Here is a 26,482-nt window from a genome sequence, read left to right as displayed (position 1 = left end):
TTCCTTTCAAAAGTTGATCATTTAATTCGGATGCAGTGTCAGTTTGGACAATTATCCATACAGGACATTTAAATGGTTTTACAGATAAAGCTGTAACATTACTGTCAGGCACCACAAAGCCAAATCATCACACAGAAACATTACATTTACTGAGGCTGGTTTACTGAAGCCTGTTCCTGACCACATGAAGAAGAGAAAGATTTTGACCAAGTTAAATCACAACCTTTCAGGTCATCAAGTACTGTTCCTTGCTCTATTCACATTATTAACTCAAACAAGAAAACCAAAGAGGTGCATGTCAAGATAATTAGGGCTTTAAACGAAAGTCCGGAATGATATCAGCAGTAAAGAATCAGCACTACTCAATTTGTGGATGGATTCATTCTAGCTCACAACAAATTCTCCAAAAATGTATTGATTATTTGTTAAACTTTTTGTGAAACATATTTATCTTTTAGTTAAGATTCATTGATGTTGACATAAAAGCTGCTGCCAGTGGTTGGGTGAGTTTTTTTTTTTAATTATCATTAAATTCTGACAATAACTTTGAAATTACTCGCATAACTGATGACAAGGCCAAAGTCTACAGTATTGACAGTACAAAGTGTAGGTGTAAATGTATCTGTTAAAAACTGATGGATAATGTCAAGATACAAAGTTCTGTTGAGTTGGGTTCCCGTCTCTTTGACCCTTCATGTTGCTATCCCAGAGGTCATCGGTTACTCTGGCAACAAAGGAAATGCCACTTGGTCAGTTAAATAATCACTTCTAGGGAGCTTTAGCTACGCCCACTAATGCTGGCCTGAGGGTGCGCCCATGAAGCTTGTAGCCTACTTTGGTTACTACAGCTACAGTGCCGGGCTCCTTGCCCTCCACAGGGGCATGAAAGAGGGCCTCATGCTCGTAGGGGTCAAACTTCTGGCCATCAGGATTGAGCTTGGCTAGGCCATGCTTTGTGAAGACCTTCTGAATCTGGATCTCAGTCATCATCAGGCCATCATACAGGTTCTTCAGGTGTGGGTTTTGGCTTGTAACTTCCTCTTTGGGCACACTCTCTGTGGCCTTTTCCAAGATGTCAGCCACGTCCAGCAGATCCTTACAAAGGCCCTGGATCCCTGGGGATGGAAGCAATTTACAACATTATTCAACATGCTTATGATCTCTTACTTTTCATCATAAATGTTATGTATCCATTACGGGTGTGTTCACACCGGACACGATGAGATTTTTTGGAGCGTCGCGATTACATGAAAAGTCAATGCAAAGACGCGGATAGAGGCAAATTCACCCAGAGTTAAATGTTTTCAACTCGAGCTTCAAATGTGTGTGACGCTCGAGTCGACAGCACACAGCTGCTCCTCATATCTGTTCAGAAACTGGAGAAAAGTTATCCATGTACAAACCATAGACTGTTCAAGGCATGGCGAATATAGCCCCTGCTTTATTTTATGTCTGTATGGCGTTGTGAGTGTGGACAGAGCAGCTACATGTGAGCTTAGCATAGCCTGACCAATCTGATCTCTATTCAGAAAATGCATTTTAAAAGTGTTTCGCCTGCCGTCTTGTCTGGACAAATGGCAAAGCATTAATTCATGGTTTTTACTAACCCGTATGTCGTTATTTCAGCATAATTTTTATACTTTTAATACAATTAAATGTTCATTTTGTTGTTGTTGGTATCTACCATAGTATGTACATTGAAATAAGTCAAACTCACGCCATTAAAGCGATGCAAAGATGCGCATTGCGTCCGCTGTGAACGCACCATAAGAAAACCCTATATACCTGACATCAATTACTTGTTACAGTGGCTCTAATTGGACAAAAAGCAGTGATATCATGTTGGATGTTTCAGGGACTGGGATGTCCCAAGTGGATGATCAAAATCTGAAGCTTTGAGCTGCATTATATGGTGTTTAAGCTCCAAGTAAAAATGAGTACTGGGCATAAGTGAATTGTAATGCTAAGTTAATAAAATAATTAGGGCTGTCAGTCGATTAAAATATTTAATCGCATGATTGTCCATAGTTAATCGCACATTTTTGATCTGTTCTAAATGTACCTTAGAGGAATATTTTTCAAGTTTGTAATACTCTTATCAACATATGAGTGGACAAATATGCTTTATGCTAATGTTTATTATCATTTGAACAATAACAAATATTCTCATGAATATTAAACACAACAACCTCTGAACATTACAAATATTCGCCTCAATTCAACCTGGAACCTCTCTCATACAATAATACAATACAAAGTGTGTGTGTGTGTGTGTTCGTTGGAGCTATGTGCAACTCAAGGCATATGCTCGAACGGGAGCTGCCTGGACGCTGCAATCATGTTGCGCACTATCCGTGCTGAGTGTGCTGACTTTTCGTACAATGTCCCACTGTCTGGCTTCCTGCATAAAGTCAAGTGCTCGGCGCAGTTGTGGCGAAATGTCGCTCCTCTGTTTTCATTTAAACAGCTCCATATCCGTTAGCGCAGCTAGCTAGCACCAGATGCTAACAACAACAATGCACGTAAGGTCTCTCGCTCGCTCGGGCCACACATACACACACCCTCCCGGTCCTCCCAATAGCCAGTCGGTGCCTGCCGGTGAGCGTGGAAGTGTGGTCTGCCACAAGCGGGCGGCAGGAGCGGGGCTGTCAGCATCATCTTGTAGATGGTATTTTAAACTCGATGCGCTCTGAAACTACGGGGCGGCCGAGGAAAAAAAATACACATGCGTTAATCGCGTTAAAATAATTAGTGGCGTTAATTTTTTTTTGCGTTAACGTGTTATTAACGCGTTAACTTGACAGCCCTAAAAATAATACAAATACAGATGTTTGAAGTAGATGTTTTAGTATGCTAATGGTAATTAAGTAGTGTATGTTGAAGTACTACGTTTATGGTATTATGATCCCTTATAAGGAATTTGTTGAATGTAATTCCCAATGTTTTGATTGCATTAAAAATGCAGACTTTATTTTTTTTACTCAGATTTTAGTTTTTTGTTCTAGGACATTTTTGCTGAAATAAGATGTGCAATATTCGCTTTGCCTATGGTATCAGGATATATTGACTCATAACCCCTGTAACAGGATACGTATTACATTGCTACCGATTGTATCATGCTGACATTACCGGATGGCAAGTTGGGTCACAGGTTCCTCAACAATGCAATTACAAGAAATAAAACACATTTAAAAGACAACAATACAAATAGTGCAGTATAGTATAGTCCAGGCATTAGTCTTATGGATAGAACTGTCTCTGAGTCTGATGGTCTTTGTCCCGATGCGGCGGTACCGCTTGCCAGACGCCAGCAGACAGAACATTTTGTTGCTGGGGTGATGAGGTCTTTGATAATCCTGTTGTGTGCAACTTTTAAATCCCAGTGGGCATGCAATCTGCTTCTTAAGCTTGTAGTTAACTAAAGGTTAAGGAAGTACGTAAAAATATTCTTCAAATCATATTTTTAATATATTTTTCATGGCAGTAAAAACAACATAGCATTTCATATCTTACTAGTCCTTTGCTATTGTACTTGTGATGTAAGCGACTACAGCAGCAAGGGATCACATGATCACCCAGAAATGGCTGAGTAGATCTTTGGATGACGGTTTGTCTCAAAACTCTGTATAATACAAATCCACAATCAAAGAATTTAGAATGGCAAACGCGTTTTTGATTCACATGTTGCTGGATTAGTGTTGCACGGTGTACCGATACTTGAAAGGTACCGCGATACCCTGCCGTTAAAAACGGTACGATTCCTCCGTTTTATTAGTATCGGTACTTTAAGAATGACGGGGAAAAGTACTCCGGTGAGAAAGCGCCGTTTTAATAAGAGCCGTGTGTGTTCAGCGCTCTGCTTCCACTCCCTGCGTGCGCTGCAGCCGTGCCTGCAGTCCCGCCCCTCTCAAGCACGTTCTAAGTCCCTCCCCTCTCTCGTGCACGCGGCCACGCTCTAGCTGCCAGAGCATGTGAGAAAACGAGAAGCATGGCTGCAAGTGGGAGTTCAACTGCCGCTGCGCCTCGGCTTGTTGACAAAAAAGACGCCAGAAGCGAAATTTGGAAGTATTTGAGTTATATCTCTGACAGTGAGGGCAAGCCTACGGACACCACGAGGCCTGTCTGTGAGAAATGTTTTAGATCCCTGCAAACCAAGGGAGCCAACACATCAGACTTGGCTAAGCATCCGCCGACCGGAATCCAGAGCTGTTTAAAGAATTTAAAGACAAACAGGTTAGCGAATGTGATAGATAACATAATTACATCATGCTCAAGCCCATGCCCTCAAATCTAAGTAAAACAAGTGTAATTTATTTTGTGACAAACGAACGTTTTCGTAGTTTGACGAGGCAATTAATGGCAATGATAACAGTCTAATATGGCTATCTTTTTAGCTAACTTACCAATGTGGCTAACATCTGCAATATACATTTTGTCCATAATTATTTATATTACTGTACTATTACATGTTAATAAAATATAAAAAAAATTATATTTTATAAAACAAAAAAGTTGTTTGAGATGATGCTTACATTTATTTAATATGAATTCTTGTCATTTATTTTGTTTATTGTTCTCATTGTGTTATGGTGTGAAATAAAGCACAATAATTACATTTAAGACTGTTTCCCTTTTTTTTAGAAAAGCATCGAAAAATAATCGGAATCGCAATTCTTGTATCGGTATCGAAACCAAAATGTTGGTATCGTGACAACACTATGCTGGATTCACAAATGATTGATCGAACTGTGTAAATGACAGGAAGATACAGACGAGGAAATAATTATTTGATCCCGTGCAGATTTTGTAAGTTTGCCCACTTAAAAAGAACAGTCCATCATTGTAATGGTAGGTTAATTTTTTACATGGAGGGTAAGAATATCAAATATCCAGAAATTGACATTATATAAAAGATAAAAATGTATCTGCATTTAACTGTGGGAAATAAGTATTTGATCCCCTTGCATGTGTTAGTACTTGGTGGATAAACCCTTGTTGGACACAGAGGTCAGACGCTTCTTGTAGTTGGTCTCCAGGTTTGTGCACATCTCAGGAAGGATTGTGGTCCACTCCTCTCTGAAGATCCTCTCCAAATCCTTCAGGTTTTGAGGCTGATGCTTGGCATCTGGAAGCTTCAGCTCCATCCACAGATTTTCTATGGGATTAAGGTCTGGAGACTGGCTAGGCCCATCCATCACCTAAATGTGCTTCTTCTTTAGCCACTCCTGTGCCGCTTGGCCGTATATTCAGGGATTTGAGCCATTATAGTGTAGTGTGTTACCAATAGTTTTCTTGGTGACTGTGGTCCCAGCTGCCTTGAGATCATTAACAAGTTCCTCCGTGTAGTTCTTGGCTGATCCCAGACCTTTCTCATGATCATCAATACCCCACGGGGCGAGATCTTGTGTGGATATATATATATTTTACAATTATTTCTAATATATATATTTTTCAGTTATTTGCAGTTTTTTTTTTAAACATTTGTGGAATGTGTAAGTATATTTAGAGATCTGTTTTATATATGCAAAGTGTTTGAGTTAGGGCTGAACGATATACCGTGTCATGGCGATAACCGCGGTATGCGCATGCGCGGTATTCAAAACGCAGGGACGTGCGGTTTTATTCTTTTAAAAAAAAAATTGCTAACGCACTTTAGCACAGAATTCAAAATAAAGATACCCTTATTACTTAACGAAACTGCACATACAATATATCCGATTAAAGCTGAGACTCCACAGATTATTTAAGTATAGTATCTAAGCGATCCGATCTCGCAACAGGGGAAGCAAACACAGACATCACAACACGTACCTTTTACGGAGCTTTTACGGGAGATCGTCTCACCGTAGCTGTCAATCTGATCAAAAGACGTGTTCAATGGCATTGAAACGAGAAAGAAAAAATGCGGCTGAATCGGTTGATCCATAGGTTGATAATGTATCTGTGGCTTTGAAGCAATTGTTTATAATCCATAATTCCATTTTTATGTAAAATCGGATCACAAAAGTTAGCTGCTAATGGTAGCCACCTTGGTGGTATGCAGCTTCCGGTTTTGGCTACGCGTCGTCACTCTCACTCCTTATTTGTTCATGTGTTGGTGTGTGTAGAACTTCCCCTGATATTTGACCTTTTTAGACAGATTTAGCACCAAAAAAACCCCTCTTTTGGGGCCATTTGGGTGGATTTTCCATATCTCTGGCCCACCTTGCTGGATTTTGACATGTGACATCTCTTTCTGACCGTCAGAGCCAATGGAATCGAGGGGAAATCACACAGTCCTTATTTGGTAATGTGTGTGTGAGACTTCCGCATAGCCAAGACCGGAAGCAGCAGCCACTATGGTGGCTACCATTAGCAGCTAACTTTTGCTCTGCGATATTTACATAAAAATGGAATTATGGATTATAAATTAAATCATTTTTTTTATACAGAGACGTTAAAAGCCTATGGATTAACCGATTCAGCCGCGTTTTTTCTTTCTCGTTTTAATGCCATTGAACACGTCTTTTGATCAGATTGACAGCTACGGTGAGACATCTCCCCTCGAAGCTACGTAAAGGTACGTGTTGTGATGTCTGTGTTTGCTTCCCCTGTCCGAGTTCAGATCACTCAGTGATGATACTATATACCTAAATAATCTGTGGAACCTCAGCTTTAAATCGGATATCTTGTAAGTGCAGCTACGATAAGTAATAATAAGGGTACTTTTATCTTGAGTTCTGTGCCAAAGTGCGTTAGCATTTTTCGCTCAGGGGTCATTTAGATGCTTCTTATGAGACTTGTGTTTTGTTTTGGTATAAAATGGTTTGTATCGTCAGTTAGCTGAGATTATTTCCGTTAATTTGGTATAACACATTAATAGGTTCTTAAATATTACGATCCCCTGAGACACTGTCGTGAAAAAAAAAAGTAAAGTACCCGCTGGGACTTTGGGGTTTAACAGGTTAAAAAAAACGCAATATACACCGCAGGGGGGGAAAAAACTGCGATGTCAGTTTTTTTCAATACCGTGCAGCCCTAGTTTGAGTCACTTATTATTGTTTCTGATTTTTTGCAAGGTGGTTCTAAACTAAAGTAAACTAAACCAACTTCCAGCTACATGAAGACACAATCCAAAAGGCTTAAACTGGCCTTTTATAAATCGAGTGATTCAATCATGTAAGTGTGGAACATTTTGTCTTGAACAGATTAGCTTTTGCAGGATTTATCATTTGCAGAGACCACGTTAAATTTAGTTTATAGGTTCGAGATTCCTTACCGTATAATTTAGCATCTTCTATCATCTTTTGACTCCTCGTCCTGAGGTTCTCTGTGTCTGCTAAGGCCCGCTTGTACTTTTCCTGGAAACACAGTAGGAATAGTAGCCCATGGCGTTAAAACACATTCAATTCAAAAATCAATAAATATCACTTGGCTCAGGCATTTAAAGAGCCTGTGACACGGGTTTCACCCATCATCCAAACCCATCAATTTTAGTAAATATTGTCCCCTTGAAACTGTTACTGAACTGATTTTGGATATTTGTACTTTGATAACCATTTATCTGCCCTTCAATGTTGACCATATTCTGGATCTTCTTGGGGATTATTCAAATCCCGCCAAATTATGTGTGACGTAATTGCGGGCCAAGAGCTCCAGCTGTACCGTTCCGGATCCCAGCATCTGCATGTAAACGCACGATGGCGCACACAGCAGCAAGACAAGACAGCGATGACAGTTTAATTTTGAACGTGTCTGAGAGCTCATATGAGGCTGAAGGATCGGTTTATGTTGTATCTGTTAGAAGTTTAGGAATTAGGTGCGTCAATATGGGCGATCATACGGTCATGTAGCCAGTGGTGGACTGGGACTAAAAATCAGCCCGGGACTCTCGACCGGCCCACTTCGGTACCGCTAGTAAGTTGTCAACAGGGGGAGTGGGGGATGTGCTAGTGACTTATCCGACCGGCCCACTTCGGTACCAGCCCATCGGGATTTGTCCCGATGGCCAGTCCGCCACTGCACCCAGCCCAGCCCACGTAAACTGTCAAAGGGGGGAGCCTCGCTGCGGGGAAACGGTGGACCTAGTGTCCCGATCTGAGTGGGAATAATAATAATAATAATAATAATCCGTGCATTTTATCCATTAATTTCCGCAACATTGTGGTAAAAAAAACCACACGTTTAATCCATCTTGGTGTACTACAACTACAAAAAGCATCGGTTTGTTTTTTCATCAGGAAATGCAGACCGGCTCAAACAAACTATTTGTAATCATCATCCTCACGATCATTTAATGTATCATATGTTCGCCGAATTGACATAAAAGCACTAATAAATGTAGTTTAAGTGGCTCCTCCTCATATTCATCTAAAGTAACTGACATAGAATCAGCACTTTTGAAACAGGGCTGAAACAGAGGGGTTTATGGGATGCTGCAATGCATGATCTGTTTGGTGTTTTGAGCCAAACACTTCAGAGACATGTTTTGAATATATCTGAGACCTGTAATATATTGATGAAAAACATTATAATAGGGGACCTTTAAACTTTAAAATTAAGATACCATGTCTGTTGAGTACTTTATTTTTGAAGTGGTATTTAAAGATTGAAGACTATTGAGCTATTGTTAGTTAAGCACTAATACCATACCAATAACATTGTTACTTCGTTTTTTTATTTGATCCTTAAAACCACAATGGCTAACCCTACATTTACTATGGGAAACCTCTCAGTGCATCTTTTTCTCCAATGAAGCATTTTTATAAATTGCTTCATAGACAGACTTATGTGTCGAACACTTTTCAATAATATTATGTACTGAGATCACTCAGTTTTATTTGTATGTATTTTTTACACAAAATGATTTGAATCTTGCAGTCAATAAAACAATCTGGTCCACACAAAGGCTGCTTTAAAAATGTTTTAAATGAATAATACAAAACACAATAAAGCTTTGTCGATTGTTGTCCCTACGTGCAAATATGAAAAACGAGTTCCAGATTATCTTCACCCCAGAATGAATTTTATAAAAAGGTCAGTTTTCAGTGATGTTATATGGCTGTTTGCATTTAGATAAGATATCAAAATGCAAAGAAAAAGTTATGTTTAGAAAATTGCATTTGGACTGTGACATTTAAATGATCAGAACCTACCTGTGATAGGGCTGTGAAAAGCTTTTCCATAGGGATGCTTTTACGTGTAATGAAAACTGTTAAGGTTGTTAATCCAACTTTAAATTGAACAGACTCACCGTCATGTCCTTGACCTGTTCCTCCAGCTGGGCCTTCTCCTCGGCCAGGAGAGTCTCTGCTGCACTCTGCTCCGGCTTGTCAGTCTCATCCTTCTTCTGCTGACTGGCTGTGCATAACAACCGTGGGGAGGCTCTGTGTGGAGGAGTGGGAGGAGACTTGCATGATGTTAAAGGTCCCATGTCATGGCCATTTCCACTGATCATAATTCCATTGTTGAGGTCTACTAGAATAGATTTATATTGTGCAATTTTCCAAACTCACATTGGTTTCTCAAACAGCATCTCTGTAAACTACGTGTATTCACTGAATTTCACTCTCTGCCTTTAACGGCTCGTTGTAGCTCCAATAGCTCCAGCCCCCACCCTCCCTGTGAGCACAGTGTGCTCTGATTGGTCGGGACGTTGTGAATCGCGCTAAGCTCCGTGGAGGTGTTGTTTCCTTGTTTAGCGATACACAGCGAAACACAGCCAAACTCACCCTGAGCACACACAAAGTCACAGCCGAAGTAAAAACAATAAGTGTGGCTTGATATTGAGTAAGAAAAAGGTTGATAAACGCTGTGAGAATGGGTCTGCAGAGAGAATTTCGCCGCGATCCCAACTGTCTGTTATCAGCCAGGGAGGAGAGATCAGCAGAGCTGCATGCACTGAGTGTGTGAGGAAGTCCGTGGATTGGTCAATTTGGACCAATCAGCGGGGGCTTAACGTAACGGCTCCGCGGACGTAACGTAACGGCTCCACTTCGTTCCGGGTACGGTTGACATCATGCGTACCCGGAAGAATCAAATGGACAATGACGTATCTCCAACGAGGCGTTTTGGGGAGGTATTTTCTGTTTTAGAGTTTTACTCGCTACAGGGTGTACTTTGAGGGTTTTGACTCTGCACACCGTTTACATGATACAACTCTGTCCACGCAGAATTAAATCCTGTGTTCCTCCAGTACTTTTCTTTGATTTATCCATAGTTCGCTCATCGAGCCGGGGGTCAGGTTATTCGCCTCCAAGAAAAGGCGCTCGGATGTAGCAGGATGTGACGCATATTTTAGTTGACCAAATTAAAACCGTTTTGTTTTTATTTATGTGTCACAGTATCACCTCAAAATACGAAACATTTTCAACCATGTTACAAAATATAAATAGTCCTACAAATACTTTTATTTTATTTCCTTCTTATTTTTGTTTAAGCTCAAGGGAGCCAGAGCAGAGGGCTTAAAGGGCCGCGGGTTGCCGACCCCTGAACTAGACGAACGCTCAATACAGGCGATGACGTCACGTTTGCGCGTCCCCGCGAACAGGACTTCAATCTACGGCAAGGCTTCAATCTACGGCACAACCACCGGGCGCTAACAGTTCATGAGCGTGCTCCCCCGCCCCCTATCAACACTCGCGACACATGAGTGGCCAGCCTAAACAACAATAAGCGCTGCTTGGCAACCGTGTGTGGCGGCAAAGTGCATAGACATTTTGACAGGAGAGATTAGTTTTGCCGGTATGACAACATATTTTACCAGTCATTAGTCCGGTAATTATTTACACTCTAAGAAGAGTCCTACACAACAGACATGGCGTCAAAAAGGAGTAATGTGTGGAAATATTTCGACCAGGTTAGTGAGTGCGGTGTAGAGGTCAAACTTTGCCAAATTAAACTTATTTATACATGCTATAACCTTGCTATAACCCGCAACCTCCGTTCCAGCTGAGAGGGTCTTCTCTACAGCTGGCCTGATTGTGAATCGCCTCCACACATGAAAGCTGTAGGCCTACAACTGTTTTATAGGATATGTACATTTCGGTTAACCGGTTAACCGTTTTATGGGGGGTCAAATATTCGAATATACATTTGCTTTCAAATTCCCATCCCTAACTTTTACTTGTAACATTTTAATGCAGGACTTTTTATTGTATTCCTACACTGATACTTTTACTCAAGTACAAGATCTGAACTTCTCCCACCTCTGACAATAAATCCTGAGTGGACTGGTTACCAAAAAGAAAACTTGCTCTGAAGGTTATTTTCATTTTACAAATCCTGCACTCAGCTTTGCTTTCTCCAATATCATTCAAATGCAGCTTCTTTTTTCCCCCCCGCTAATTTCTTGACTTTTTTCTGACGTGCTTGCATTTAAAATCCGTCTCCTCCCCGTCGCTCTGTGTAGCTGGCCTGTACCACTACACCTGCTGTGCCCCCCACCCTTCTTTCACATAATGGCATGATCCTAGTGTGTCCTTGCATATGATTGGCCGCATGGTGGCCCAGCTAAATAAAGACCCGCCCCTGCCTGCAAGGATTCTCAGCAAGAGTTGGAGCGGCTGAAGATTCTGCTATCCCCGACGAGAGTCTGCTCTTCTAGCGGCATCTCGCAATCGGCGTGTTGGAGACCTCTGAATTAAATGATCAAGTCACCTCAAGTCAGAAGGCTCAAGTCCAAGTCAAGTCCCGAGTCATTGGTGTTCAAGTCCAAGTCGAGTCGCAAGTGTTTTGTGATTTTGTCAAGTCGAGTCTCAAGTCATCAAATTGGTGACTCGAGTCCAAGTCATGTGACTCGAGTCCACACCTCTGGTCACTGGCGCTTCCACAAACAACAACCAACATAATTATTACACTCAAATTAAGTACATTATTCAAGTTTACATTAACTGCTTAGAGAACACCGGTCAATCGGTAGAGAGTGAGTATCGGCCGATATCGATCGGGAGCATCCCTAGTATATAGCCTCATTTTATTTAATTCTGCTCAAATATAGAATTATAAGTAGTAGAAAAGCCTATTCACCCATATGTCTTCCAATGTTTTATTTAGCCAATAGAGGCCTTATTCAATTTAAAATGTTTTCATCTATATCGTTTGACACTTTAGCCAAATGAATACATGCTCACTGATGATCACGTAAGCGTTCATTTATCAGATTTAATAATGGAATTTGGTTTGGCATTCTCTAAATTGAAGAATATACATTACAACCTCAATATACAATACAATTCCGCTGATAAAATAAAGATCTTAGATGGACACAAGCAGAAGTTTTTAACATTATTTTGGCATACAGAATTCCATTTAATATATGATAAATGGATTGTAATTATATAGCGCTTTATCCAGTCTTTATGACCTCTCAAGGCACTTTACATACATGTCATCATTCACACCTCATTCATACAGAGCAGTGCCACTTGCTAAGCTAACACTCACACTAGGGCTGTACCCGAATATGCAACTATTCGTTCGTTGGCCAACTATTCGGGTTTCAATTTCATTATTCGGATATTCGTTTTTTTATTTATTTTTTCCTAAATGTAAGCTATCAATAAAGGCGAATTGCCATATTCTTATACTATATTTATACTTTTAAATTGCACTGTTAAAATGCGGAAATATATACAATCTCAGCCTGTGCTCCTGACATCGCGTTCACTCACAGTTACGAACGCAAACGGCACGCTTCACCTCGCTTCACACACCTGAACACAAAATGCCGAAGACTTCAGCTGTGTGGGACCATTTTAAATTGGACGACGATAAGAAGAAGGCAGTGTGCCAAATATGCGACAAGAAACTCTGAAAAGTCACCGGATGCTGTAAGTACTAGCCTAGCTTAGTTTAGCTGTTTTATCCGCCGTTTAAACAGTAACGTTACTCATGGTAAAATCGTGCACTTACTTTGCTTGGAAAATAGATGCAAGCAAGCAACCGAATTGTTTTTTTATATTAGTTTTTCAATTTTATCCGAATAGTGAAAATAATAGGAGCAATGTGGGAACATTTGGGGCTAAGGCAATTATTGGCATAGGGCCTACAGTTCGTTCATTTATTTTTCGTTCTTCATTTATTTAAATACTGTTTACTGTATCGGTAACAAGTGTTACCCTGTTACGGCTATGTTATTAAAAGTATTGTTGTTATAACAGAAATATGTGTTTTGTATCTTCAGGTTGTAAAACGTTATAGACGGAATTTGGAACCAGATTTGGTCCCCGGGCGCTGCACTGCGGCTGGGTTAAATGCAGAGGACACATTTAGTTTTTATTCTTTCACACACAGTGATGTCACAGCTACCCACAATGCAACGCGCGCCATATATTTTTTTATAAAGACGCCATTTTCCTGGAGGTGCTAATATCTTGGAGGTGCTAATATAAACAGCTAGGTAATGTAGCCAGGCAGAGCGCACTAGGTTTTTTTTCTGAATTAACGACCGAAGAAATCGCTGCATGTCTTCGGATTACATCTCTGGACTTGAGGGGTGTGCTCTAGATCGTTACCAGCGTAAACTAGAGCTGTGTGGGTTGTTGGATGTACAATGTATGGAATTACGACCCTCAAAAGTGGCCTTCGGTTGATTTTTGCAGTATCTACGTCTATCTTCTGGAAACACCAGGTGAATACCCCACTTGTCACAATAATATTATCATGCCAATATAATATGTGGTATTTTAGAGTTGACTATATTGATTAAGGCAATCGACTATGATATTCTGTATGCACCTCGCGTGAAATGGTTGATACCGGACGTACGGTGTCGCCCTCGGCCCAAAACCCGTATGTGTGTGTGAAAGAATGTATGCGAGTACTGAGACAATAAACAAATATAAATCGTAATAGTATGCTCTTTCTGCGCTTCTGCTTAATAGCGCGTTGTCAGGTGTCTCGGAGCGTGTTATGAAAAAAATGTGAAAAAATGTTTTTATTAAAAAATAAATAAAATCTCTCCGCACCGAATATTCACTGCTGATTACTACCGAATATCCGGAGCCCGAAAAATGGTATTCGGGACAGCCCTAACTCACACACCATTGGCCATCGTGGAGCAACTCAGGGTTCAGTATTTTGCCCAAAGATACATCGACATGTTGATGCCTGCACGAAACCAGTTTTCAGGGACCACACTACCTCCAAGCCACAGTTGCCCTATATAGTATTGTACTCAAGTACAACTTTTAAGTACTTGTACTTTACTTAAGTTGTATCATTTCATGCTGCTTAATATTTTTAATTCATTAAATTGTTGGCAAATGTTGGCATGATGTATTTTTTACTCCACTACATTAATTTAACGTAGTTACTAGATACTTTGCAGATTTATGTTATTACTACAAAATATAAATCAACTACAGTATCATATTATATTAAAGGTTAAGCCACCCAGTTGTTATTATAGTAATTCAAATAAACCACACTTTTACCAAGTGGAACATTGAAGTGATTAACACATTAACGCATCAATAAGTACAATACAATAATTTAAAAGTGATGCTTCTTAAATGGGCCATTCTGCATAATAAGTGCTTTTACTTTTGTTTCTTAAGGTATATTTTGATGCCAACACTTTTTTACTTTTACTTGAGTACAACTTTGCATGCAGGACTTTTACTTCTAACTGAGTATTTGTTTACACTGTAGTATTGCTACTTTTACTTATGTAATTAACCCAAACACTTGTGCACATCTGACGCCACGCTTCATCGTTCCCTATGTCACGTTATGTCATCATCCTTCTAGCAATGTCATGCTTAGGCATGACATTGCTAACAATCGTATTGCGTGTGTTTTTTTTGTATGTGTTTGTGTCACAAACACATACAAAAAACACACACACACGCAATACGATTGTTAGGCTATAGTTTTAGTCAGGTCATCTCAAACATACACACCCACAGTCTGAATCGTCACTCTAAAGGTCATCCATCATTCTTCTCTATGGAGGAACGCTGCAAAACATGCTAGCTGGCTACTGCTATGCCGTTCCCTGACATGACAGGGACAAACCACCCTGCCAAACCGAACCTAGCGTTGCTGTTACGGATACAATGCAGTTAACGAAGTCGAATTTGAAATATGTTACCTTGATAGTGCAGGTTTGGCTACAAGTGAGTAGCTCTGTCTGACTGCTCGCGCACACAAGCTCGCCATTTCTTAAATGTACAGCACTGTGAGTTGCTCGCTGTAACCACGCTGACCTCTTACATCTATGACGCTGTGGCAGCAGCGTGCAGTTTCAGCCAATCATGAAAGGCGAAGTCCCGCCCATCTACTTCCGACCCATGGGACTGTCACTGGCCCTGTCTCAGGTCGACTATTTTCATTTCCTCGCTCCTCGGTCCTCGGTGTCACTACCCGATCCGTCCCCCTGCCCGATCGGTACTGCGCATGTGCGAGATGGTCCGCCATATTGGACAAGTCCGGACGGCAACCCAAGATGGACACTTGACACAGTGGCTTTTAGCAAAGCTCAAAAAGAAAAACCGAGAGAGATGAGTTATTGTTATTACAACGTGACTTCACTATTATTTAACAACTCTTTTTGTTGGGTTCTTTTATTTGGGGTTAAGTACATTGTCAGAATAAGTGAGGAATGAATTTAACTTCTGTTAGACATCCATATGCCCAGTGGCGACTGGTCATTAGGGGCAGCAGAAAGTATTACAAATAATGATTACAAAAAAATGCAAAAAATAAATTAAAAAATATATTAAATATATTTTAAGATCATGTTTAATCATCTGATTCGTCTGTACATTGCTGTTTTAGTCTGTGTTCTTCTAATTAGTGTCTACAGTGTGTGCCTATTGAGCTGTTTGGAGCCATGTGGGACAAAACCCGATCCTGCCCCTCCCTCTTACTGTCTAAGTCAATGGTGACTGTAAAAACTACACTGCGCATGCTCAGAATATTTTCCTATTTAATGTGTGTGGCAAAAAAATAATGACCATAGGGGCATAGTGCTGCCATCCCCACCATACATCATCTCACATAATTCAGAGCTGATTGGCTGTAAGTACGTGTGCCGCGAAAAGTGTGGTGTGTGAAGAGGAGGAGAGATAGCTGCAGTGAGGCGTCCTAAAACCCGGAAGTAAGCTGCGCATGGCTTTCCTTGACAAAAAAGCAATGAGATTTCTCCATAGGATTTTAGAAAATAGCTCCAAATAAGATCTGTGGGAAATGTAGCTGTTAGATAAATGCACGTTTTGTTCAGCCGGATAATATCTACATGTCTACCCTACTTTTATAATTTTCGAATCATAAATCTATTGATTAGATTAGATTTATGATAGACTTTTGAAACTACAAGAACATAAGGAGGACTTTTACAAAAAAGTAATAGAGATTTTTGTCCAGAAGGATAGGCAAATGGACTTAATCTTCAAGTCAAGGTAAGACTGCAATTTTATTGAAAATGGGATCTTACTAAGAGAGAACAATTCAATATTTAAATGATAACATTATATTTTTTGGGTATCCTTCTGTTGAACTGTCTGTTTAAAATTAATTGAAGCATCAGACAAAAAAAGCTTTTGAAAATAATATTATATTTTGATTTAGGTCAAAATATAATATTTGTAAACCTGAAGCGTCAGTGCCAGTGTCTCACCAGCCATGAACCTCACTGCAGAAGCTTATAGACATCTAAGTTGTTTGTGCCCCACCACTTTTGTACATATAAAAACGCCACTGCATATGCCATACATTTTTGCATACATTCACAGTAAATATTTATTCAGTATGATAGCTGTCTAACAGAAGTTAAATCCATTTCTCACTTATTCTGACAATGTACTTAACCCCAAATAAAAGAACCCAATAAAAATAGTTGTTAAATAATAGTGAAGTCACGTTGTAATAACAATAACTCATATGTATGAAAAAATGTATGGCATATGGCTGTCTAACAGAAGTTAAATTCATTCCTCACTTATTCTGACAATGTACTTAACCCCAAATAAAATAACCCAATAAAAAGAGTTGTTAAATAATAGTGAAGTCACATTGTAATAAAAATAACTCATCTCTCTCTCGAGTTTTCTTTTTGAGCTTTGCTAAAAGCCACTGTGTCAAGTGTCCATCTTGGGTTGCCGTCCGGAGTTTTCCAATATGGCGGACCATCTCGCACATGCGCAGTACCGATCGGGCAGGGGGACAGATCGGGTAGTGACACTCGGGCTGCTTCTCAGGTCGATTAAATGAAATCCTTGCTTCCCTCACTTGCGTCGTTTCCCTGCGTTTAGTCCCTCCCACCAGGGAAGCATGGAGGGACGCAAGGAAACCACGAGAAGCAGGGAAATGAGTTTTACGAGCAATGGGACGTCCTTTCCTCCGGAGCGTCACGTGAAGCGACGTCCGTTTGTGATGACGCTGCACAGCTGATCGTCTGACAGCAGCCAGCTCTGTCCCCGTTATTTCCACACACACCCGCCTCTGTCAGCACACATTTACTGACACAAACATTTGTATCATCTGTTGTAGATCCCAATAAATAAAATAAAATAAGAACTCATTCTCAAAAAAGATAAACGCCATTCTTAAAATGTATAAACGAACAATAGTTTGATTAATATTGATTAGAGTGCACAAAAGAAATACAATAATTGAGAGAAGAAAAAGAGATATGTTATCTATCAAAACCCAGTTAGATTAACATTGATTGGATTGCACACTTTGTTTGTTTGTTTGTTTGTTTGTTTGTTTGTTTGGATATGTAGCACATTAACATTTCAATAGCACTTAATGACTGACTGAATGGAAATGACAATAAATGAAAATGTAAAACGAAAAAAGCGATCATGAAAATGTTTCCAACAAATGAATAAAATGATTTTTGCCCACTTTGTTGTTCAGATATATCACATATTTGTAACTAAATGAAACAGGAATTGAAACAAAACACGGTATAAACTGAGGAGTGAGTCCCGTGAGGTTCATGTGTTTTCTTCACTCCGCTGGGAAACTGCTCTCATGTCAAGAAGCATGAAATCAGTGCATGCACTGCATCGTCCAATCAGTGAGCGATACACAGTAAGGGGGCGGGGCGAGTATCTGAGGATTTAATCGGAGGATGGTCTGGTGGTTCCTCGGTTATCGCTCCTCCATGATCGCTCCTCGCTCCTCGATCCTCGGTCCTCCGGCAGAAATAAGAGCCATGGGACGGTACTCAAGATGGCACAGGCAAATCAACTTCCGGTGAGACCGAGGACCGAGGAGCGAGGAAATGAAAATAGTCGACCTGAGAAGCAGCCTCGGTCTCACCGGAAGTTGATTTGTCTGCGCCATCTTGAGTACCGTCCCATGGCTCTTATTTCTGCCGGAGGACCGAGGATCGAGGAGCGATAATAGAGGAGCGATAATCGAGGAACCACCAGTCCATCCTCCGATGAAATCCTCAGATACTCGCCCCGCCCCCTTACTTTGTATCGCTCACTGATTGGACGAGGCAGTGCATGCACTGATCTGATGCTTCTTGTCATGAGAGCAGTTTCCCAGCGGAGTGAAGAAAATAAATGAAACTCACGAGAGTCACTCCTCAGTTTATACTGTGTTTTGTTTCAATTCATGTATCATTTAGTTACAAATATGTGATATATCTGAACAACAAAGTGGTCAAAAATCATTTTATTCATTTGTTGGAAACATTTTCATGATCGCTTTTTTCGTTTTACATTTTCATTTATTGTCATTTCCATTCAGTCAGTCATTAAGTGCTATTAAAATGTGAATGTGCTACATATCCACACAAACACACAAAATGTGCAATCCAATGAATGTTAATCTAACTGGGTTTTGATAGATAACATATCTCTTTTTCTTCTCTCAATTATTTTATTTCTATTGTGCACTCTAATCAATATTAATCAAACTATTGTTCGTTTAGACATTTTAAGAATGGCGTTTATCTTTTTTGAGAATGAGTTCTTATTTTTATTTTATTTATTGGGGTCTGCAACAGATGATACAAATGTTGTCAGTAAATGTGTACTAACAGAGGGCGGGTGTGTTTGTGGAAATAACGGGGACAGAGCTGCTGTCAGACGATCAGCTGTGCAGCGTCATCACAAACGGACGTCGCTTCACGTGACGCTCCGGAGGAAAGGACGTCCCATTGCTCTTGTGTGTGTGTGTGTGTGTGTGTGTGTGTGTGTGTGTGTGTGTGTGTGTGTGTGTGTGTGTGTGTGTGTGTGTGTGTGTGTGTGTGTGTGTGTGTGTGTGTGTTGGATCGTTGGCGCTATGACCAACAAAAAGATGCGGGTGCTATACTGGTGGCACTGGAGAAATACTTCACACCCGCAAAGAACGTAATCTTTGAGAGGTACGTTTTTGGCAACCTTAAACAAGAGGATGGAGAGCTCTTGGATGCGTTTGCTACCAGGCTGAGGGAAAAGGCTGCCTCTTGTGAATACGGAGCTATAAAAGATGAACTCATAAGGGACAGGCTTGTTCTCGGGATAACTGACGAGGGTGCTAGATGTCGCTTACTAAGGGAAAAGGACCTTAAATTGGACGAGGCCATTAAAATTTGCCGTGCAGCCGAGGTCATGGACAGCAAGTTAAAAACCATGTCACTGGGCAGCTCTGGACCTGGGGACAGCGTTAATGCCACACAAGGACAGCGATATGGACGGAGGTCTGCCAGCAGGCCATCCGAGTCCACCAACACATCTGTACAACCACAGAGCATGAGAGACGCTGGCGAATGCAAGTACTGTGGCACGCGGCACAAGCGTGGGCGGGACCTGTGCCCTGCTTTTGGTAAATCGTGCCGCTCGTGTGGCACTGCTAACCATTTTGCAAAAGTATGCATGAAAAGAGGCCAGCAGGCACGCCAGTTGAATGCTGTGGATGACCCGTTGCCAGGGGAACTGGAGGACAGCGATGAGAGAGATGTGTACACAGCGGAGAGCGTGGGGGCTGTGAACACTCGAGGTAAAAAGTGGTTTGTCAACCTGCCACTGCAAAGTGGGGTTCAGAGGTGCCAGCTCGACTCTGGAGCCACTTGCAATGGGATGAGCCTCAAGGACAAGACGAGACTGGCGCCTAGAACACCTCTTCTGAAGAGTCTCACCAGATTAAAACTATACAACAGTGAGTGGATGAGCTCATTAGGGGTAAGATGCACAGACTGGACTTTGAGATTGTGCATACTGGCCAGAGGCCCTTGCTTTCGGGTGAGACATGTGAGAGACTTGGTCTGATACGCTTCACCATTCCTGAGGAGCTGAATAAGGTGGAGCACTGCAGGAAGGGAGACCTGACCAAGGAGTGTCTGGTCAGCACCTACCACGACGTGTTCACCAGCCCTGTTGAGTCTCTGCCCGGTGTTATTCACTTTGAGCTGGACAGCACTGTGGCACCGGTGCAGTGTGCTCCCAGGAACGTTCCAGTGGCCCTCAAGGCAGCTGTTAAGGCTCAGCTTGATCGATATGAAGAGGAGGGACACTTGACCACAGTCACTCAACCCACGGACTGGATTAGCAATCTAGTCATAGTGAAAAAGCCAGACAAATTGAGACTATGCATTGACCCGAAGCCTCTCAACCGTGCTCTGAAACGGTCCCACTACCTTATGCCCACTTTAGATGACCTGTTGTATAAGCTGCCGTAGGCACGTATATTCACCCTGGTGGATGCACGTGATGCATTCCTGCAGTGCCGCTTGGATGAAGAAAGCAGCCTGATGACAACATTCTGGACACCGTGGGGTAGGAAACGCTGGCTGAAACTCCCTTTCGGTGTGTCAGTTGCCCCGGAGCTGTATCAAAGGAAGCAGCATGAGCTGCTGGCTGGCTTGACAGGGATTGAGCCCATAGCCGATGATATCCTTATAGTCGGCTGTGGGGACACAGAGGATGAGGCCAATCGCGACCATGACACAAACCTCATCGCTCTGATGGACAGATGCAGGGAAGTAAAGCTGAGACTGGGCCTGAAAAAGCTGCAGTTCCGAGTGAAGGAGGGCCTCAAGGCTGACCCTGAAAAAGTCAGGGCGGTTCTGGACATGCCAAACCCCACAGACGCAAAAGGGGTCCAGCGGTATGTCGGATTTGTGAACTATCTCTCCAGATTCATGCCACACTTGTCAGCGGTATGTGAGCCGCTGAGGAGACTGCTGGACAAGGATGTGATGTGGCACTGGCTGCCCAAACATGATGCCGCCATGAAGGAAATCAAGGCACTGGTCACGGCGGTGCCAGTCCTAAGGTACTATGACGTCCGCAAGCCAGTCACCGTACAGAGCGACTCCAGTCAGGCGGGTCTGGGTTGCTGCTTGCTTCAAGGGGGACAGCCTGTCGCATTCGCCTCCCGGGCATTGACCCAAACAGAGCAAAATTACGCACAGATTGAAAAGGAGTGCCTGAGCATCGTATTCGCCTGCCAACGCTTCCACTACTACCTATATGGGAGGGGAGATGTGACTGCAGAGACCGACCACCGCCCGCTGGTGTCCATCTTCACCAAGCCCCTCCTCAGTGCGCCAAAGCGCCTTCAGAGCATGCTCCTCACACTTCAGAACTACTGCCTTGCGGTGGTATACAAGCCAGGCCCTGAGATGTACATAAGTGACACGCTCAGCAGAGCCACCACTCCGCCACAGAGAACAGACACACTGTACCAATGTGAAACGGCCATTCAGCAGGCAGACTATTTAAATGTCAGCAGCCAACGCCTGGCACAGATTCGGACACACACTGAGGAGGATGTGTGTCTTCAAACACTTAAGTCTGTCGTGCTGGAGGGATGGCCAGGACACAAAGAGGAGACCCCTGTAGCCGTCAGGGACTACTGGGCCATCAGAGATGAGATAAGTGCACAGGATGGCGTGCTCTTCAGGAGTCAGCGGGTCATCATTTCAAAAGCTATGCGCCCGGAAATGCTGAGACGGATCCACTACAACCACGTGTGGGGCGAGGCGTGCTACAGGCAGGCCCGTGATACACTTTACTGGCCCGGTATGCAAGGGGAAGTCAAGGATTATGTGCAAAAGTGCTCTGTGTGCAATGAGTATGCACACGAACAACAGAAAGATACTATGATGTCACACCCGCTCCCCACACGTCCCTGGCAGCTAGTAAGCATGGATCTGTACAGCTACGCAGCACAGAACTTCTTGCTCGTGGTGGACCATTATTCTGACTTTTGGGAGATCGACCAGCCGTCAGTTCTCCCAGAATCGGCCCTGGAGCAGCCTGCGAGTGGGGGGAGCGCCAGAGAGGTCGTCGGCGTCCCCAAGGAGTCTCCAAGGCCATCACCCCCGGGGTTGTCGCGGTCTTCCCCGCAGACTGGGGATACACCATGCCTTGAGTTACAGGGTTACTTTCTCCCGGAGCGGACGGCTGATTAGACCTCCTGACAGACTTGACCTCTAGGTCACACACACACACACACACACACACACACACACACACACACACACACACACACACACACACACACCACACACACACACACACACACACACACACACACACACACACACACACACCACACACACACACACACACACACACACACACACACACACCACACACACACACACACACACACACACACACACACACACACACACACACACCCACACACACACACACACACACACACACACACACACACACACACAGCACACACACACACACACACACACCACACACACACACACACACACACACACACACACACACACACACACACACACACACACACACACACACACACACACACACACACACACACACACACACACACACGATAAAGATGTACAAAAAAAAAAAAGGAAGTGGAGAGATTGTAAAACAAATGTGATTGATTGTTCTGAGTTTATTGCTGATGTGTTCGGATCCGGCTATTATTGAAGTGTCTCTGCTATGTGCACTATTTGTTGTTGAAATCATTTGATTAATGTTTTGATTGAAGGTCAACAGTTTAATGGCAGTATTGATCCTGTGTTGTTACTTACTGTTACTACAAAAAGGAAGGGAGATGTTACAGGGTGGTTTAGGCTAGGTTGCAGCTCCACCCTGTGGACGTATTGTGCCTGTGTTCTATATATCTGCCTCACGTAATATCCCTCCGTTGTATGATTGCCTGCTCAGTGTGAATACACGGCGTTGAGACACAGCCTGACTTGCCTTGTTTATTAATGCACATACATCTACAAACTATCTTTTTTGAGAATGAGTTCTTATTTTTATTTTATTTATTGGGGTCTGCAACGGATGATACAAATGTTGTCAGTAAATGTGTACTAACAGAGGGTGGGTGTGTGTGTGGAAATAACGGACGTCGCTTCACGTGACGCTCGGAGGAAAGGACGTCCCATTGCTCTCGTGTGTGTGTGTGTGTGTGTGTGTGTGTGTGTGTGTGTGTGTGTGTGTGTGTTAGATCGTTGGCGCTATGTGCAACTCAAGGCATATGCTCGAACGGGAGCTGCCTGGACGCTGCAATCATGTTGCGCACTATCCGTGCTGAGTGTGCTGACTTCTCGTACAATGTCCCACTGTCTGGCTTCCTGCATAAAGTCAAGTGCTCGGTGCAGTTATGGCGAAATGTCGCTCCTCTGTTTTCATTTAAGCTTGACAGCCCTAGTTTATATATATCTATGGTAGTGACAGGGACCTTATTCGTCTTCTTCTTTAGTGTTTATTGGCGGTTGGCAAACCAACTTGTAGGTGCATTACCGTCACCAACTGGACTGGAGTGTAGACAAGAGACTATGCAGAAAACAATAAACAAAAGAAACAAAACAAAACAAAGAACCAAAACTCTAGATTATTTTAAATGTATCAATTTATCTTAGAAACGTAATAATCTCACAATATATATTGCCTGATGTTTTCCCTAACAGCCCTGATAGCGACAAGTCATGGAATTTTGCTTTCTTCAGTGTGTGGAAAAGCACATTTCTCTGAGTAGGCCTACTATATTTCCTGCAAAGCAGTAACACATGCTCAACAGTTTCTGGCTGGCTACAGTGTATACACTTTCCGGTTGGATGCTTTCCTATTATACTTAATGTATGATTGAGACCTGTATGATCTATTCTCATCCGAGAAATGAAAGCTTTAGCGCAAGTTCAATAAGGAAGACCTAACAATGAGTCACTTAGACGTCACTCTATTGCTCCCTCCCCCCTCATTAAATACGAGGGCGTCACCCCTCAGCAGCCAATTGCTGCACATGCTAAAATCCTTAAAGGAATGGAATGCTCATGACACTCATTTTTAAATAATTATCATCCGATAAAACAGACCAGTCTCTGCCAGTCTTTTTTTTTTTTTTTTTTAATCCGATGACATTATCAGTGATTTTAAACTGATTAATTACCGAAATAACATCAACACTGTGGGCGGCGCCATTTTACCGGACGTGACGTAAACCATGCGTTTGGTTTCGAGGACACGTTGATATTCATGTTATTTACTGTAGTTACTCTCTTCAAATATACCTCATTGTATCGCGAAACATTGCCACAATTCTGATAGGAACAATCCACGGAATGCTCGGTTCTATCTGTTGCCAAAAGGTAAGCGTAGGAAGTACGTTCGGAGGCAGTGGCTAGCGAAATGTGGCCGGCCCGAACCGAAAGATCCACAGGCGCATGTATGCAGCGAACATTTCAAGTTTCCGGACGACTACTCTGAGAGTATGATAAAACATAACATGGGATTTATTGAACAACCATTACTTCATGGAGATGCAGTACCATTGGTCTTTCTGGTGTCATCACCGACCAGGACACCAGTTCGGCCAGTTGAGAAATCGCCCCCTGCAAGTGTGAAGCGACGGAGGACCAGAAGTAGTGCTCGGAGTAAGGTATGTTATGGCGCATTTCCATTGCAGCGGGTAGCCCCGTTTAAACGTCCTTTATCGTCCAGGCCAGTTTTTGGTGGCCTTTCCATATAGCGTAGTACCGGCTAGTGGGTATTTTCCCCCAGTTTTTCCGGCCCCATAAAATCTTGGTTCTAGGGCCAGGGACAACGAGGCTGAGTATGCTAAACTAGAGAGGAAATCGCTAGCAAGGGTGGTACTACATGCATACATATCTAGTAATCAAAATCATTGTATCTACTAAGTAGGCTCGAACCTGTATGGCTGAATTCCCCCCTCCAATCTCTTCATATTGCTCAAAACTTCTTCCTCGGCTGACGAGTCCGAACTCAAATACTCCGCCATGTTTTCGTGTGTTTACAAAGTGAACGCATGGATGACGTCACGACCATCACGTGACTACTGAAAATGGGCAAAATGGCAGCGGCCTGACGGAATATACAGGTTTTGATAAAAAAAGAGCTATACAATCATTATTTACCGGGGACTATCGCTGATTTCTATGGTTTAACCATAATGTTTCACTAAATACTGAAGTTTTGATTAATTATCTAATGAGTGGAGCATTCCTTTAACTACAGGCATTTTTTAAGCTTGTAAAGGGAAGAACACAGCTCGCCTCTCACTCGCCACTCTGCTCTTCCACAGCGCCGCTCCCCCTCCCTCCGCTGACATTATGAATGTAAGGCATATAGTAATCATAGATAACACCGCAGGGTCCGTTACAGTTTGTTTTCATCTGATTTCAAATAAACAAAGTCTTGGCTTTCAGAATATTAAACTTGTTTCGGCAAATTCAGATGATAAAACTTTGAAGCTTTTAACGGCATAATTACAAGCGGAGAACGGAGTAACTTGACGTCACAGCAGGCATAACAACAGCCGGTGTTTCTCCTGAGAGTGTTCCCCGGGAAACAAATGCAAAGATACACAAACACACACACGTGGTATACACGCACACACTCGCGAGCTTCCCCCAGACCAGTAATGCAAACGGAAATATCTTCCCTCCGTACTACTTTGATCATTTGCTAATAATCAATCAGATCGATCCAGAGAAGAGGAAACTTTGATGGCCTTTTTCTCAAAATGATGACTCGTGACAGTCATTATATAATGTGACATATTTTGCTTAATATTTGGAGAACAACAACAATCCTGATATCGTTAGAAAGCTAGTAATCTCCTCTTTCCAGCAGTGTATACAACTCAAAATGTGTCTTCGGGTGAATGCGACTGATTTTGATGGAGCAGGTCACTTTGCATAACAGGAAGAATATGTACATTTTAACCCAATCAAATAGGACATTGTCACACCATTCAAATGTATCCATGTAAATTACAACCAATAACAAAGCTTAGATGTGTTTATTTGTTACGTTGTTTACGTTATGTGTTACGTTGTTCAGTGTGTGTCAGTCGTTAACCTAGATAGATAAACTTGCAAACATGTCAGAAGAACCGGCGCATAAGAAAACAAAATACAGTCAAACTAAGCTAAAATTCAACAACTTGAATGTCACATCCCTGACATCCACAACTCCGGAGCCTGGTCCTTCAACCATAGAACCAGCGCAGCCAGATGAACCCCAGCAGCAGCTCTGCGGCCGCAGAGGCTGTCAAAACCGCCGCCGCCGGCATCGTTGAACCGAAACAGGCT

The 26,482-nt window shown here is 42.3% G+C and overlaps 1 protein-coding gene across 2 annotated transcripts; it reads right to left on the bottom strand.

The window, feature by feature from the left end:
• Positions 1 to 25,138, bottom strand: grpel1 (GrpE-like 1, mitochondrial). Of its 2 annotated transcripts, none has more exons than XM_034205601.1 (4): positions 25,079 to 25,138; positions 9,233 to 9,365; positions 7,259 to 7,340; positions 1 to 1,115 (listed from the first exon to the last, which is right to left on the bottom strand). In XM_034205601.1, exons 1-4 carry the CDS (start codon positions 25,111 to 25,113, stop codon positions 769 to 771), a joined length of 597 nt encoding a protein of 198 aa, XP_034061492.1. In that variant the 5' UTR covers positions 25,114 to 25,138; the 3' UTR covers positions 1 to 768. The 2 variants fall into 2 exon arrangements, with proteins under 2 accessions (XP_034061492.1, XP_034061491.1); XM_034205600.1 differs by lacking the exon at positions 25,079 to 25,138 and adding an exon at positions 15,074 to 15,334.
• Positions 25,139 to 26,482: the final 1,344 nt, after the last annotated feature.

The sequence above is a fragment of the Gymnodraco acuticeps genome, unplaced genomic scaffold (genome assembly GCF_902827175.1).
Source record: "Gymnodraco acuticeps unplaced genomic scaffold, fGymAcu1.1, whole genome shotgun sequence".
NCBI classification, from domain to species: Eukaryota; Metazoa; Chordata; class Actinopteri; order Perciformes; family Bathydraconidae; genus Gymnodraco; species Gymnodraco acuticeps.
The sequence above is the reverse complement of the archived record's forward strand: the minus strand, read 5'-3'. Positions and strand labels throughout refer to the sequence as shown.

Bases quoted from the DNA above. Each gene is read 5' to 3' on its own strand.
- grpel1 (XM_034205600.1), bottom strand. From the start codon at position 15,141: ATGGCGAGCTTGTGTGCGCGAGCAGTCAGACAGAGCTACTCACTTGTA. The intron at 7,341-9,232 runs GTGAGTCTGTTC...CTGTGTTTCCAG, and splicing joins AACAGGTCAAGGACATGACG to GAAAAGTACAAGCGGGCCTT. The intron at 1,116-7,258 runs GTAAGGAATCTC...TTCCATCCCCAG, and splicing joins AGAAGATGCTAAATTATACG to GGATCCAGGGCCTTTGTAAG.